At 37.6% G+C, this 16,412-nt stretch overlaps 1 protein-coding gene across 2 annotated transcripts in view; it reads left to right on the plus strand.

The window, feature by feature from the left end:
* Positions 1-16,412, plus strand: part of LOC136877420 (zinc metalloproteinase-disintegrin-like 4a) — a 194,720-nt gene that overhangs the window by 68,016 nt on the left and 110,292 nt on the right. For both annotated transcript variants that reach the window (XM_067151441.2, XM_067151443.2), the window contains exons 6-8: positions 4,712-4,842; positions 14,261-14,307; positions 14,468-14,632. In XM_067151441.2, coding sequence (XP_067007542.2) covers positions 4,712-4,842; positions 14,261-14,307; positions 14,468-14,632 — 343 coding nt within the window. The remainder of the gene's footprint in view (positions 1-4,711; positions 4,843-14,260; positions 14,308-14,467; positions 14,633-16,412) is intronic.

Raw genomic sequence — 16,412 nt, forward strand, 5'->3', positions numbered from 1 at the left:
CAGGTGGACTTCTCTCTGACCAAGTTAAACACCTTATCTGTCCTGGCATGCCGTGAAATAATGTGGCTATGCCAAATGATATCTGATCTAAGTTTGGGAGGTGCATAGATTCACCGTTTGGATTCGGCAGAATCAGTGTACTTATACTTGACTTACTTACTTTTTTTAATTCCAATGTACTTATACAATAAGCCATTAATAAGCAAAAACAGTTGGGCAACTCGATGGACACGAAGGAAGTCATCATCATCATCTACCGGAATGGATCCCTTGAAGTACCGAATTAATTCTCGGCTCTTGCCGTCTCTCCTCTGCATCTGCGGCAGATATTGCATTTTCCAAAGGAACTCCTCATCATCATCATCACCGAGGATTTCGATGGGTTTAGCCACGATGGTTTAGACGGGATTCCTGCTGAGAGCATCTGCTAGCAAGTTCTTGCGTTCTGGTCTACGGATGACAGTCAGGTCAAATTGCTGGATAAATAAGGCCCACTGCATTATCCTTTCACTTGTTTGATCTGAAGACATAATAAATGCTAAAGCCTTGTGATCCGTGAATATTGTAATGTGGTAGCCATAGATAGTCTTTCTCCAGTATTCCAGAGAATACACCATTGCAAGAACTTCTAATTCTGTGATCGTGTAAGACTTCTCATGCGGCCTCAACTTCTGACTCACGAAGGAAATGAATAATTTGTTACCTGGCTCTTCAGCTTAATCTGGTATAGGGCTGTACCTATTCCCATGGTGCTTGCATTGCAGCTGAAATAAGGATAAGCCAGCTGCACGTTATCTCTGAGCATGTTCTTGGTAACAATGAACGATTGTTTGCACTCTTGGGTCCATTACCATCTATTGTTTTTCCTAAGCTGTGGTTGGAGAGTAGATACAGTCTCTGTGTACTTGGGGAAATTTTGGAAAAAAAATGGTGAAAGCCCCAAAAATTGTCTCACATGCTTAATTTGATTGGGCCTAGGAAAGTCTAATATGCATTGAATTTTGGCAGGGTTAGGTTTGATACCCTCACCACTAATGACATATCCCAAGAACAAAATTTTAGTTCTAAAAAACTGGCTCTTCTGGGCATTGATTTTGAACTTCTTATCCATTAATTCCTGCAATACTTTGCGAATGTCTGTCTGGTGTTGTTCCCTTGTCTCTGACGCGGTCAAAATGTCATCGACATAGATCTCAGTGATGACTTTCACCTCATTGGACAGCTGATTTTCTAAAGCCCTAATCAACACCACTCCCGAGTTTTTGATTTCAAATGGGAGATGGTTGAAGAGGTATGTAACATTATCAAATAGAGAACCAGTGTACAATCTGCTTTCTTTATCCAATCTAATATGATAGTACGAGGGTAATCCCAAAAATAAGGTTTCCTATTTTTTATAAATACAGAACTTTGTTCGCATGGCTGTTAGTCACAAGATTGTGAAGAGTGTTTTCTGTGCTCACATGTAAACGTGCGCACGCCGCACTGGGGCACTCAGTCTTTGCTTGTCAGCCGTTGAGAATGGAGCTACCTTTGGATGTTACCGCCAAGTGTGAAGTATGCACAGCTATTCAGTTTTTAATGCAAAAGGTAATGAACCAATTGAAATCCATCACCAATTGACCGAAGACCATCAATTTCTGTCAAGACAGTCGTGAAGGTTGAGCAAATTATGCGCAAAGATTAGCGAATCACCCTGGATGATCTCTGCACTTTGGTTCCTGAGGTTTCCCAAAGCGTTGCTCACAGAATTTTAATGGAAAAGTTGAAATACCAGAAGGTGTGTGCAAGATGGGTACCAGATGAAAGATGAGGTTCACTACTTCCTGAACAGCATGGCGGCGAGCTGGTATGACATGGGCAGACAAAAACTGTTACAGTAGCTACAAAAATGCATCGATCAAAATGGTGATTATGTAGAAAAATAGCTAAATGTTCAAGCTGTAAAATGATATAAACCAGTGTAGAAATGAACAGGTCTATATATTTATTAAAAAAAAGGGAGACCTTCTTTTATGTATTACCTTCGTATGACGAATTCAAATCTAGAGATGTGGAATATCTTTTCCCATGGAAATGCCTGATACTGTCTCGAAATAAAGGAGGATGGTCATATTCAAGAATCACTCTGTCATTCAGCATTCGCGCATCTAGGCAAAAGTGCAAACTGCCATTGGTTTCGCGTACGATTGCTAAAGGGTTGACGAAGTGGGTGATGCTCAGTCGCCATGAAGTTCCTCCATGTTTGGCAGTCCTTTGCAGCCATCTTCATTGCTGTACAGCTGTCCACTCCTTTGTCTTTCAACTATTTATTTGATCTTGATCATCCACATGGTATCCTTCCTTCAATAAAACCTACTGCTACTGTCTCTATGAATTACAAATGGTGCATTGCATATCCCTACCAGGACAAATTTTGCTTGTATATGAGATGTACTAAAACTCTCTTCTACAAGATTTCCACCATCCTATATATATATATATATATATATATATATATTGAAACAGGAACCATCTGGTTACGCCAGCAATTGTCCGTAATCGAACTGGAGACTGCACGGCTTGTTTCATAAGTTTAAATTGTCCACGTTATAGTGTGTGATGCAACAAATGCTGCTAGCAAGCTTGGCTGCAACTTGCTAAGGCACGACTGCAAAATCATAGAACATGTGATCTGCACGTCAGAAGGAATGATCTAAGAAGCTTTTTTCTATCTCCACTTCCTGATGAGATAACAGCAAATGGACAATGGGATCGTGTAGCTGGCAATAACAAATAGCCCGTACTCAAATTTTAAGTTGACAGCTGATGACTATAATGATGATGACCTTAGTCATGAATATTAAAGGAGATATTAGCAATTTATATACATTTCGTAAAAAAAAGTATTCATCTTACCATAGTTTTATAGTTTAAGGATATATAACTAAAGGAAAGAAAGTAACAAGACAAGTGCAATGTATACATAATTGATGCATAATATTGTGGGTAAAAACACACGTAACGAAAATATTGTTGTCTACAGGAAAAATAAAATGTACAAACAAAAATAATGTTTCATTTCACACCAAACAAGTGTGTTCCCTTCCTTTACAGAAAGGGATCAAATACAAGGGGCAAGATTAGTTAGTAAATAAAAAAATGAACTTATCATCATCACTACATATTGGATATTAATATTGAAATTAAATTTGAAGTATATGGAGCGAGTGTCTGTGTGATTGAGGTCATGTAGCTGTTGGCTTGCATTCAGGCAATAGTGGGTTTGAACACCACTGTCAGTAACCATGAAGAAGGTTTTCCATGGTTTCTCATTTTTACACCAGGTGAATGTTAAGGCTGTACCTTAATCAGGGCCACAGTTGCTTCTTTCCCATGCCTAGCCCTTTCCTATCCCATTGTCATCATAAGACCTCTCTGTGTTGGTGCGACATAAAGCAAATTGTAAAAAAAATTGAATATAATGCATTCATTGAAGTACCTCAAGAAAACACATCAGACTGAAGGTCTGTCAAGATGTCCCATCGATATGTGTTGATGCCTGCACTCATAATATAGCTGGGAAGTCCGGCTCCATGGCTAAATGGTTAGCATGCTGGCCGTTGGTCACAGGGTTCCTGGGTTCAATTCCTGACAGGGTCGGGAATTTTAACCATCATTGGTTAATTTCGCTGGCATGGGGGCTGGGTGTATGTGTCATCTTCATCATCATTTCATCCTCATCACGACACACAGGTCGCCTACGGGGGTCAAATCGAAAGACCTGGCGAGCCGAACATGAGCTCGGACACTCCTGGCACTAAAAGCTATACGCCATTTCATAGCTGGGAAGCAGAAACAAACCTATGGGAGCAGAGGAGAAATATATGCAAGAAGAACTGGAATTGATGAGGAGAGAGCCCAGCTATGTGAAGACAGCAGTGTATGAAAATGTGGAGATTGTCCATTCATGTTTCCATAATTGTCCTTCCCTCCTCTTTCCTCTGTTACCTCTTACCACACAGACCTGACATTGTGTTTATCCTGTTGTCATAGACTGTCAGGGTCCTTAAAACCGACATTCCTACTCAGAGAAGCTGTTCTACTATCAACTAAATTTTTTAAAACTACTACCCACAGTTAAAGTGCATTTAAGTTCAGGTATTCCACTTCAGCAGTTTGTACTCTTTAACTCAGCTGGACACATAACCCACCAGTGCAACTGCTCTCCAACAGGCCTTCTGTCAGTGCAGAAGTAGTTTACTCCACAACATAGCTAAGCCAAAGAACTCGACACACACACTACACCGATTTCCACATAGCTGACATACTCCCGAGTGAGTGACTTGTGACTGTCTCGTGGCTTTCTCGTATTCACTCCCAAATGACTGGCACTCTGCACCTTCACTCCCTTTACAAGATTCTTTACCAAATATCTCGCAGTTTCTGCTTCCAGATCATTCTGGGTCCCTATCCACTGTCAGTCTGCTTCCAACACGTTCGAAGAATGCTCAGTCAATTTCCTTATTGTGTGCCTCACAATTCCACAAGCCTATTGTTTTGTGTGCCACTGGCCCCATCTACACTTTCACCTCCTGCCCGCTCCTTGGCCCTAGTGGCCACATTATTATTTTTCCTTTCCACGTTCCTATATTTCTATATATAATTCGATTTTTAAGAATATACCGTACTGGTATTTCTATAACTGTCAATACTATGTTACATGTTTCAGTGGTATGCTGTTTGATGGCAAGGAGGTACATTATATTGAACCAGGGTCCAGCATACAGAGTGAGGATGAGACCAGTAATGGGACACATTTTCTGTACAGACATTCAGACATAATAACAAACCAAACTTGTGGTAAGTCTCATTTATATTCTCATGGAAAAGTGTTGCAGAATTTTACTTTTTATTTCATATCTAAATATATTTTAATTGTTCATGTTCCAAAGGAGAACAATGATGAATAACATTTAAATGTTTCTGTTTTAACAATAATTTTTCAAAAGCTTTAGATTTCTAAGTATAATATGAGACTCTACTTTCTTATCCAGATGTGAGCTGGAGAATCTAAAATATCTCCTGAAGTGATCTTGTTGTTTGATTAGGGCCGATCATATGAACTTATGGTCCCTAAATGTGAAATGTCTTCATTCATTCCTCATGCCGGACTGAGTAGCTCACACGGTAGACTGCTGGCCTTCTGAGCACAAGTTGGCAGGTTCGATCCTGGCTCAGTCCAGTGGTATTCGAAGGTGCTCAAATATGTCAGCCTCGTGTCGGTAGATTTACCAACATGCAAAAGATTCACATCCAAATGACTGGCATTATGTACCTTCACTCCCTTTACAAGATTCTTTACCAAATATCTCACAGTTTCTGTTTCCAGATCATTCTGGGTCCCTACCCACTGTCAGCCTGTTTCCAACATCTTCGAAGAATGTTCAGTAGTTAGTGGAATGTAAAACCAATACCATTATTATTAGTAGTAGTATTCTTTCATCATCATCTTCCATATTAATTGGTCTTTCTCCAATAACAAACTAGTTTTCTTTGAACAGTGAATTCATTAATAGGAAAACACATTTTATCCTTTGGTATGGTATATATTATAACATTAAATGTTGAACATTAATGTGAAGCAATTTTTATTTAAATGAGTGAATGATTTATTTCAATGTATGTGCTCTATGCCAAATTGATTTATAAATTAGCCAAACAAATTGCTTGTATTGTTCTATGGTATCGCAGTTTTGGGTATTTAAATATACACTATTTATTACTACAACGAAATAGTACAAAGATCGAGACCAGATGTTGGTTAGGTTAGAACAAAAGAATAATAGAATATAAAACTCGGAGAAAATATGGAACAAATAATACTAGTCAAGGAGTTTAATAGTTTATGAATCACTGGCCACCTCATACTATTCCCTACCCAGTGTCAATGTGCATAAACCTTCTTGGGAAGCAACCAGAATGTGTAATCTGCTTGCTGGACTGATGGCTATCTCCAGGGTTGATCATAGAGCTGGGTTGCACTGGCGTTGAGGACTTGGGTGGTGTAGGTTTCACGTTATGCAGTAGAAAGGCTGGTTTAAGTCTATCGATTGAGACTGTCTGTTGACCATGAGGTGTTTCTGGAGTGCAGTTCTTTTCAGAACATTTGATTACAAGATACGGTCCATTGTAAGTCAGTTGGAGAGGTTTTCGAACTGCATCTTGTCTGATGAATACATGAGAAGTTGTCATAAATTCTGGGTCGATGAAGATAGATTTTGCGGAGTGATGTCGAATGTTGATTGGCTTCAGTGAGGACATTTGCTGCGAGTTGAAGACAAAAGATGAAATGTCACAGGCCAATGGTGTTGAATCAAAGAAATCAGCTGGAAGTTTAATTGTAACACCAAGAATCATTTCTGCTGGAGTGATGTTGTATTCTGGAATTACATATGTATAGAGGCCCATTAAGATGGTAGGTATGTTGTTGACCCCATCACCTGAGTGGTGAGCTCTTAAGGCAGCCTTGAGATTGCAATGCCAGCATTCGACTTTCCTATTGGAAGCAGTAGATTTTTTATGTTGTGTAATCCCAAAGCTCTTGTGAGGTAAGTGAACAGCTGGCAATCGAACTGTCATCCTCTGTCAGTGGTGATGAATTTAGGGACACTGAAACATGCAATCCATGATGACAAGGGAGTAATAGCAGCAGATTCTGCAGTAATGTCCTTTAGTGGTATTGCTTCTGGCCAACGTGTGAATCTATCATCGTAAGTAGATGTGAAGCCTTGAGAATAAGGTAGTGGTTCTACTATGTCCACATGAATGTAACAAAAGCGATCACTGACTTGACTGAAAGTTCCAATAGCACTATTTGCTCTTTGACAAGGAATGCATGTTTTCTGCCCACAGTTTTACATCTTGCTTCATTGAAGGCCAAATAAAGCACTGTCATATTGAGTCCACTGTTCTTTTGATGCCAGGGTGAGCTAAGTCATGCAATATGTGGATATAGGATAGTAAGATGTACGGTCTGAGTTTTTCTGTAGAATTATCACAAACCAACTTACGTCCATCAGATAAAACCATGGTGGTGAATTTCAATTTACTGATTTTTGTCTTTTTTAAGACTTCACCATTCTGTATCGTTCTCTTGTGACTTAGCTATTTCTTTCTATGAAATACTTGTTGGCAACATAATATCTGCAATCCTAAAGAATGTGTCAGCAGGGTTATTCTCTCCGCCTGGGAGATATCTATCCGTGGTGAACTGTACAAGAAAATCAAGGTGTCATTGTTGTCTCGGTGTTGCTTTGTCCAAGCATTGTTTGAAAGCAAACGATAACGGTTTGTGTTCTGAAAATATTGTGGACTGCCTGCCCTCTACCAGATATCTGAAATGTTTCACAACAGAATAGGCCGCTAACAATTCAAGATCGTAGGTGCTATAATTGCGTTGTGTGTCTGTGAGAGACTTTCACAAGGTTGACATATACAAAGGTTAATCATCTCTTGGAATTCCAGTTTTGCTTGGGCCAGTTTATCTGGTGGTAGGTACCTGACATTGCAAGGATATCTGCAGCCTGGATGAAATGGAGAACAACAATCAGCGTCACTTGTGACCAAAAGATGAAAGATAGTCTCAAATCAAAAATCTATCGTACTGTCATCTGACCTATTGCACTGTATGGTTACAAATGTTGGCTAACTAAGACTGAGACAGAGTATTGACTGGGTGTCATGGAGACTAAGATGCTGAGATGGACAGCTGGCATCACTAAACTGGATCACATCTCCAATGAATCTGTCAGGAAGAGATTTGGCGTTGCACCGATTCAAGAAAGAAATGCACGAGATCATGAAGACAGGTTACATGTTAGAAGTTGCCAGTAGGAGACCAAAACGATGGGCTGATTCACAAAGATCTGAAGAGTAGGCTATCAATCTCTACCCTGACATGGCCCAGGACAGAACTGAATTATGACAACAAATAAGAAACCTCATTTAAAAAATTAATCAATGTACAAATTATTGATATAAAGTTTTAGGTGATAGAGAACAAGAATTGTTTATAAACAATGAAAATAATTATAGTAATGTCTATAATCTGAAAAAAAGATATTATATTATATTATATTATATTATATTATATTACTAGAAAGATACCCGTGCTTCGCTACGGTATTATACTGAAATTTATAATTGAATGCTTATTGTTTTAGATATATAATCCGCCGAAATTCGCGATCTGACCTGTTTTCTGCGAGAATCCACCAAAATTCGCGATCTGACTCGTTTTCTAATAGATTACGGCAAGTTTCCTCCCATTTTTCAATCTTTCTTTCCAGCAAACGATTTCGTACTTCCCGGGCTAGGTCCAGGTATTCCACCCAGTTAGTTGGGTCCCTAAATCTTTGCCATCTTTTCCTATAAGCATTTTTAATATGGATCAAATCCTTCAGGGGATCTGTCGTGGTGTCGTCTTGGGTGCCTTGGCGGTAGCCTACTGAACCCGCGGCCGAACTGCATTCTTAGTCATTAGCCGTCCAGGACCCGTTTCCAGCGTGGTCCGCACATGTGACGACGGTCCAGAACATTATTATTATTATTATTATTATTATTATTATTATTATTATTATTATTATTATTATTATTATTATTATTATTATTATTATCATTATTATTATTATATGTTCTGGACCCCACAGCAATATGCAAGACCGCTACTTGGCGGTAAATTACATCTGCTGCCATTGTCATTGTTGACAATGTGACCAGCACCATTGTCGCGCGTAGGCAAGTGTGCGGGATTTCTATCGATACGAATTACATACCTCCGTGTATTAGTGACCTTATTATAGAGGTGAACAATTTGACGGTCAATATCATTCCTATCGTTTATTTCAAATGTGTTTAAATTTTTATTTATATGCCAGGAGAATCTACTCTAATCTAAGAACGTTCTCCGAAGGAAAAGATGGCTGTTGAAAAAGAACCCAGGAAAGATTAAAAATGATCGGTTTATGATCAGAATAAGTACATCGAAAGTCAACAGCCTGTTTCCTATCATTCGACAGGATCAGGGATGGAATGAATAAAGCCCCATCTAGCGGCGACAATATGAATTGTGCCGGCTGCCGAAGCTCCCCTCTGGGGCAATGATCGATGAGTGACAAATGAAATGAAATATTGGACAGTGTTGCTGGAATGAATGATGACAGGGAAAACCGGAGTATCCGGAGAAAAACCTGTCCCGCCGCCATTTTGTCCAGCACGAATGTCACATGGAGTGACCGGGATTTGAAACACGGAACCCAGCTGTGAGAGGCCGGCGCTCTGCCGCCTGAGCAACGGAGGCTCCTTATAAATACATTATGAACAGTAAAATCAATTGGTCACACCGCCTTTTACACCCCACCGCCGTTAAATTTATTTACCCCCATCCCCCCAAAAATTAAAAGAAGGTGTGTTTCTTTATGTTTAAAGGAGATTCCAAATACCAATGTTCACGTTTATTACCTTCAGTTTTGAGATATAAGTATCCCCTTAAAAATAATTCACTTTTTTTAACTTCCTTTCACACTTCCCCCCCCCCCCTCACAAAGTGATATTAAGGCAAAAAATACTTGTTCCTTTAATAGTAAAGGATCTTCTAAATACCAATTATCACCACTCTAACCTCTTTAGTTTTTGATTTATGTGTCCTCATGAAAGGAATTCAGCTCCTTTTCACTCCCGCCCCCCCCCCCCAAGATTGTTTCCCCCCCAAAAACGCGCTTTTCTTTGTTTTTAAAAGAGATCAAAATACCAATTTTCACGTCTGTAACAACTTTAGTTTTTATTAGATGTATGTATTCTCATACAATTAAGTCAATTAATTTTTTCAATCCTTTAACCCCCAAACCCCCTTTTCCGAGAATACGTGTTTGTTTACGTTTAAAGCAGATTGCAAAAATCAAATTTCACGTGTGTAACATCTTCATTTTTGAGACATCAGTAGCCTAATTAAAAGAATTCAATACCATTTTCAGTCACTTTTACCCCCCCCCCCCCCCACTTCCCAAGTGGTATTTCCGAAAACTAAAAATACACGTTTCTTTATTTTTAATAGAATTAAAAAATTACCATTTTTCACTTCTGTAACATGTTAAGTTTTTTGAGATATACTGTATAAATTCTCATTTTAAAATTTCACATCTTTTTAGTTCCCCTTAAGTGGAGTTTCCAAAGACAAATCACCTATGTTTCTTTACACTTAGAGGAGATTCCAAATACCCACTTTTTACGTCTGTAACATTTTACGCTTCCCAGATATTCTGTAGATATAGTCTTTCAAAAAATTCACCCCAATTTGCCACTCCTGTTTAACCGCCATGAATTGAATTTTCCAAAATCAAAAATATACGTGTTTCTTTATTTTTAAAGGAGATCCCATTTACAAATTTTCAGTTCTGTAATATCTTCAGTTTCTGAGATATATGTATCCTCATTAAAGGCATTCAACCCATTATTCACCCTTTTACACCCCTCCTATTGGGATTTAGAGAAAACAAAGAAATACATGTTTCTTTATTTTTAAAGGAGATTCTAAATACCAAATTTTACATATATAAACTTTAAAAGTTTTGAGATATAGATACACTCATTTTAAAAATTTCATCCCCCATTTCACCCCCCCCCCCATTATTTGGATTTTCCCAAAACGACAAAATACCTGTTTCTTTATTTTTAAAGTAGATCCCAAATACCAATTTTCAGGCCTGTAATATATTAAGTTTCTAAGATATAAGTATTCTCTTTAAAAACATTCAACCCAATTTTCACCCCCTTTTCACCCCTCCTATTGGGATTTTCCGAAAACAAAAAACTACGTGTTCCTTGATTTATAATGAAGATTCAAAATACCAATTTTTACATCTCTAAACTTTAAATCTTTTGAGATATAGATGCACTCATTCTAAAAATTCACCCCCCTTTTCACCCTCGCAATAATTGGATTTTCCAAAATCAAAAAAATATGTGTTACTTTATTTTTGAAAGCGATCAAAAGTACCAATTTTGAGGTCTGTAATATCTTCAGTTTCTGAGATATAAGTATTCTCTTTAAAGGCATTCAACCCATTTTTCACCCCTTTTTACCCCTCCTATTGGGATTTTCCGAAAACAAAAATGTACGTGTTCCTTTATTTTTAATGAAGATTCTAAATACCAATGTTTACATCTCTAAACTTTAAAACTTTTGAGATATAGATGCACTCATTTTAAAAATTCACCCCCCTTTCACCCTCGCATTAATGGGATTTTCCAAAAACAAAAATATACGTGTTTCTTTATTTTTGACAGCGATCGAAAGTACCAATTTTGAGGTCTGTAATATTTTCAGTTTCTGAGATATAAGTAGCGGTATCCTGATTAAAGGCATTCAACCCATTTTTCACCCTTTTTCACCCCTCCTATTGGGATTGTCTGAAAACAAAAAAATACGTGTTTCCTTATTTTTAAAGAAGATTCTAAATACCAATTTTCACATCTGCAAACTTTTAAAGTTTTGAGATATAGACACACTCATTTTAAAATTTCACCCCCCTTTTCACCCCCTTAGCGACGGAATATCCAAAAATCCTCTCTTAGCGAGCACCTACATTATAATATGAATATATCCCCAAAATTTCATTTCTTTATGTCCAGTAGTTTTGGCTCGGCGATGATGAATCAGTCAGTCAGTCAGTCAGTCAGTCAGTCAGTCAGTCAGGACAAGCTACTTTATATATATAGATATTATACATAACACAGGACATGCGCCAATGATCATCTCACATTCAAAGTCGGTTAAGGTGACAGGTTGTCATCTTCACAACATTGGCATCTGTGACAGACTGCTCAACTATGCTGCAGCTAGCCGCAACACTCAGAAGTCATACACAGCACATTTTCTAATGGGACACCCCTTCCCATGACTTTTGGCCACTCAGTATACACTACAGATAATGTGTGCAGCAAGCCATTTATTTCTTATAACATATATAGCGTTACTTGACATCAGATATAAGTTCTTTATAGCATTTAAATTTTTAGTCCCTACATATTCTTTTGACAATTTTTGGACATATTTGCAAGTATACTTTGCATATTTTTAATTTCATCCCTCTTATTCAACCTTCTCTCACCATTTTCCTTCTTAACAACATCTATTTTCCTACTCTGTCTCTACCTGTCTTTGATATCGTGCCTCTAATGAATTTTCACTGACTTGGATTTTGCTCTCTTGCCTTCCTGTCATTGTCAAATGCACATTTTGTACATTACTCTGCTATACTCCATTAGTACATCCTGACAGGGATTGTTGAAGTATAGTGTTTCAAGCAGATAAAAGGAAAATACGAGATTTTGAGAGAAAGTAACATGATTTAATGTCCAGCCCCACAGTGTAGGGGGCAATGCGTCTGCCTGCACCCGGCGACCCAGGCTCGATTCCCGGCGGTCAGGGGTTTTTAATTGTAATGATTAATATACCTGGCCTGGAGACTGGGTGTTTGTGACATCCTTAATCTTCCTTTCCTCACACACAACATTCCACTCTACCGCCATTCCAATTACACGCAGGTTCATACAATATGGTGCCAGTAGGGGCAAAAGATCCACATGGGTCGACGCCCCGAACAAATACCATTTTTAATTTACAAAAAAAAAAACATGATTTAATGCGGGAATCAGCATGAAGGTGACTTTAAACATTCTGTTAGCCTCTTCTGTTATCGTTACTGAGGTACACAGAGAACAGTACTTTCACCCTGGAAATATACTGTGTATTAATTTTGTATCTAGCCTTTGGGCTCCAATCTCCCAATATGTTGGCTGACAGCATGATCAGAATAAAACAGTTATATCCTGGTTTTTGCGAACTTTGGGGTAAAATATATTATTGGAGATGTTTTGGTGTGCTACTCTTATGAATGTATTCAAAAACAAATTAACATTGCTGTGATAATATGAGCAATAACATGAAAGCAATAATATCGTGGTGATAGGTAGCTGGAAACTGCAAATAGTTTCTAGTACATAGGAAGTGAATTGGTGCAAAATACAAGGCCTTTTTTTTTTTTTTTTTTTTTTTTTTTGCTACTTGCTTTACGTCGCACCGACACAGATAGGTCTTATGGCGACGAGGGGACAGGATAGGGCTAGGAGTGGGAAGGAAGCGGCCGTGGCCTTAATTAAGGTACAGCCCTAGCATTTGCCTGGTGTGAAAATGGGAAACCATGGAAAACCATTTCCAGGGCTGCCGACAGTGGGGTTCGAACCTACTATCTCCCGAATACTGGATACTGGCCGCACTTAAGCGACTGATCGAGCTCGGTAAATACAAGACTGGATATAGAGATTACCAAAAGCATATGACAGAGAAATGCATGTTAACCACATTATGAGGAACCTCTTAACTCTGATCAGAAGAGAAAAATAAAGACTTCAAAGAATGAAGGTGTTGGCAAAAGACAAAAGTAAGATGCCTGGCACAGGTAAGTGCAAGCAACACCACACTCATCTAGGCGTTTGCTGGTCTCAATCCATGCTCTCAAGTTTAGTGGCCCTGGATGAAGATGATATTATTACTATTATTAACAATAATAATAACAATGTTGTTTGTTTGACATCTCACTAACTACTTTTATGGTTTTTGAAGATGCCAAGGTACCAGAATTTTGTCCTGCAGGAGTTCTTTTATGTGCCAGTAAATCTAATGACACGAGGCTGACATATTTTGAGCACCTTCAAATACCACCAGACTGAGTCAGAATCGAACCTGCCAAGTTGGGGTCAGTAGGTCAGCACCTCAACCATCTGAGCCACTCAGCCTGGCATAATAATAATAATTATTATTATTATTAAGGATGCCAAAGGTCCTTACTTTTGAGACAATTAAGAGGCAGGCTGGTGTACTAGAACTCACCATGGAGGAAATAATTATTTAAAAATATGAAATTACAAATGAAGAAAATGTTTCTTTAAGAGACACATAGCAGAGAAGCAGTGATGTGACTTAAAATGCTATGCTAAATATCTATAATTAATATTTACCAAAAAAAAAGAGGGTTTAAAAATTCATATTAGTATTTCTGTTCTCATTTATCTCATATCTCTACATTTCTCAATATTCTCCTGCATTCCTTAATCAGATCTTCAGATCTGTACATCATTCATTCTGTATACCTTGGTAGTGCTTGCAGAACATCTTTTGATATCATTTATTACAGTAATAACATTTTTCTTCTTTTTTTAGGCTATTCAGGAACTCCTCAACATATATTAGAGAACAAGAATCACAGAGTGAGTATAACTATTTTTGTGAGTGTAAAGTGGTTCTTCTGGGCACCAGGTTCTGCTATGTGGTTCCACTGTCTTCATTCCCTTTTTGATATTTCTAAATTACCTGGCATATTATCCATTGTGAATACATACTTCAATTATCACCTTATCATGTTTGCAGTTTAAACGAGAAGCAGAAATAATCAGAGGGCCTTACAATGCTAATAGGAAATCTCGCTATGTAGAGTTGGTGCTAGTAGTAGATAACAAAGGATACAAGGAACTAGGATCAAATCTTGCTGCCGTGTCTCTACACTGCAAGAAGATAGTTAATATTGTTAATGCTGTGAGTATTGTTTATTAATTCTTTTACTCTATTATTCTGTTGCTTGATAACCACCTTTGATGGTTTACTCACTGTATGTTATTCTACAGTAATCGAATATTTAGTTTTTGCAACTACATTTTCAGATTTAGATCATGTTGAGAATGCATAATATATTATGCCAAAGAGATATTAGTTACAGAGAATAATAATGGCCAACTGGACACTGGGGAGACCAAACCCTCTTTCATGGTCGATGATCAACCAATTGAGCTATGCTGGCCTTGACATTTCTGCTCTGGCACAATTGTCAGCATAACTGTGCAATGAAAACCAAATATTCAATTAAATTCAGTAAACTCTTGATTTTTCATGTGAATGTTATTCAGTTGGCAGGTTTCAATCAATCAATCAATCAATCAATCAATCAATCAATCAATCAATCAATCAATCAATCAATCAATCAATCAATCAATCAATCAATCAATCAGACTAGAATTCCTATAAAAATTGTATTCAAGCCCTGTTTTCTGTTGTTAATCAGTCTGCATGTTCTTCAGTTTTATCTTGCCTTGATAGAAAAATGTAAGAAAACTGTTATAACAATAAAACAAACAGTTAAAGATACAAAAACATTCAAGAAGGGAGAGTTACCTGATAAATTGGTGACAGATTATGGAACAGGAGTACAAACTATCTGCAATTTCAAGATAAACAAAACAAAGTTGGAGCATTTTGTGTGGAACAGTGGTAGTACATTTTTTAAATCTTTTATTTTTTTTCAAAATCTTTAAATGGATATTATTAGCCTGGTAAAGCAAACCCTCCAGCAAGTGTGGGGAGCTTCTGTCATATATAGAAAACTGCATATTAATGTGGTGGAGGAGTGTTGTGTATGGTTTATTTTTGTTATCAATGAGATTTTATTTTGGTGTAAATAAATATCACACAAGATATGTTCACTTCCTTGCTTAAAACTACTTTATTGTCACTACGTCTATTCCTTAATAACACACAGTTATACACAGTTATACACAACACTACACTATTAAGGGAAACGCACTAAAAGTAATTCTGAAAGGTACAGATATCAACAGTCCAGAGACTGATTATCCACTTTGCCATCACAAGGCAAGACTGACTACCCTCTCACTCAAGCTGATTCTGACAAATACAGATATCTAATATAATAGGATTTGAGGGATATTCCACCATTCAACACAATGTAAAATATTTGAAATTTACTAAGCGAAGACTGGTTTCGACTCCCTAGGAGTCATCATCAGTTCTTGCAGAATAATTAAATCAAAGGGAATCTGATAACAATCCTCATGAGGATTGCCTAAATACATCTCAATAGGTTGACATAAAACATAATGACAAAATTATATACACAAGGACATGAAACATTTGACACTTTAAGAAAGTTCTTGGATCTGAGTTACAAATACTGCCGTGTGTTTCTAGAACACAGAACATACTTGTCGATCTTGTTTCAATCAACTTGAAAGCATATGAACTAGATAAACTAAAACACATTTGACAATGAAACATATGACAAATATAGAAATTGCTTTGCTCTAGGTCATGTAAACTTGCAGTGCTTTTGTACAGTATGGATCAAACTTGTTGGCCTTGTGGAGAGCTGATGTTAAGAATAATTAGTAGATTAAATTAGCTGAGGGATTGGGGGAACATCCTTCGTTATGGAACACCTGCTTTTGAAGTAGAAACTGCCTTCTACTATTGTTGTTACTGTAAGAATTGATGATGGTATGGCCTTGGTTTATGGCACTGTGTC

The sequence above is a fragment of the Anabrus simplex genome, chromosome 7, assembly GCF_040414725.1.
Source record: "Anabrus simplex isolate iqAnaSimp1 chromosome 7, ASM4041472v1, whole genome shotgun sequence".
Classification (NCBI taxonomy): domain Eukaryota; kingdom Metazoa; phylum Arthropoda; class Insecta; order Orthoptera; family Tettigoniidae; genus Anabrus; species Anabrus simplex.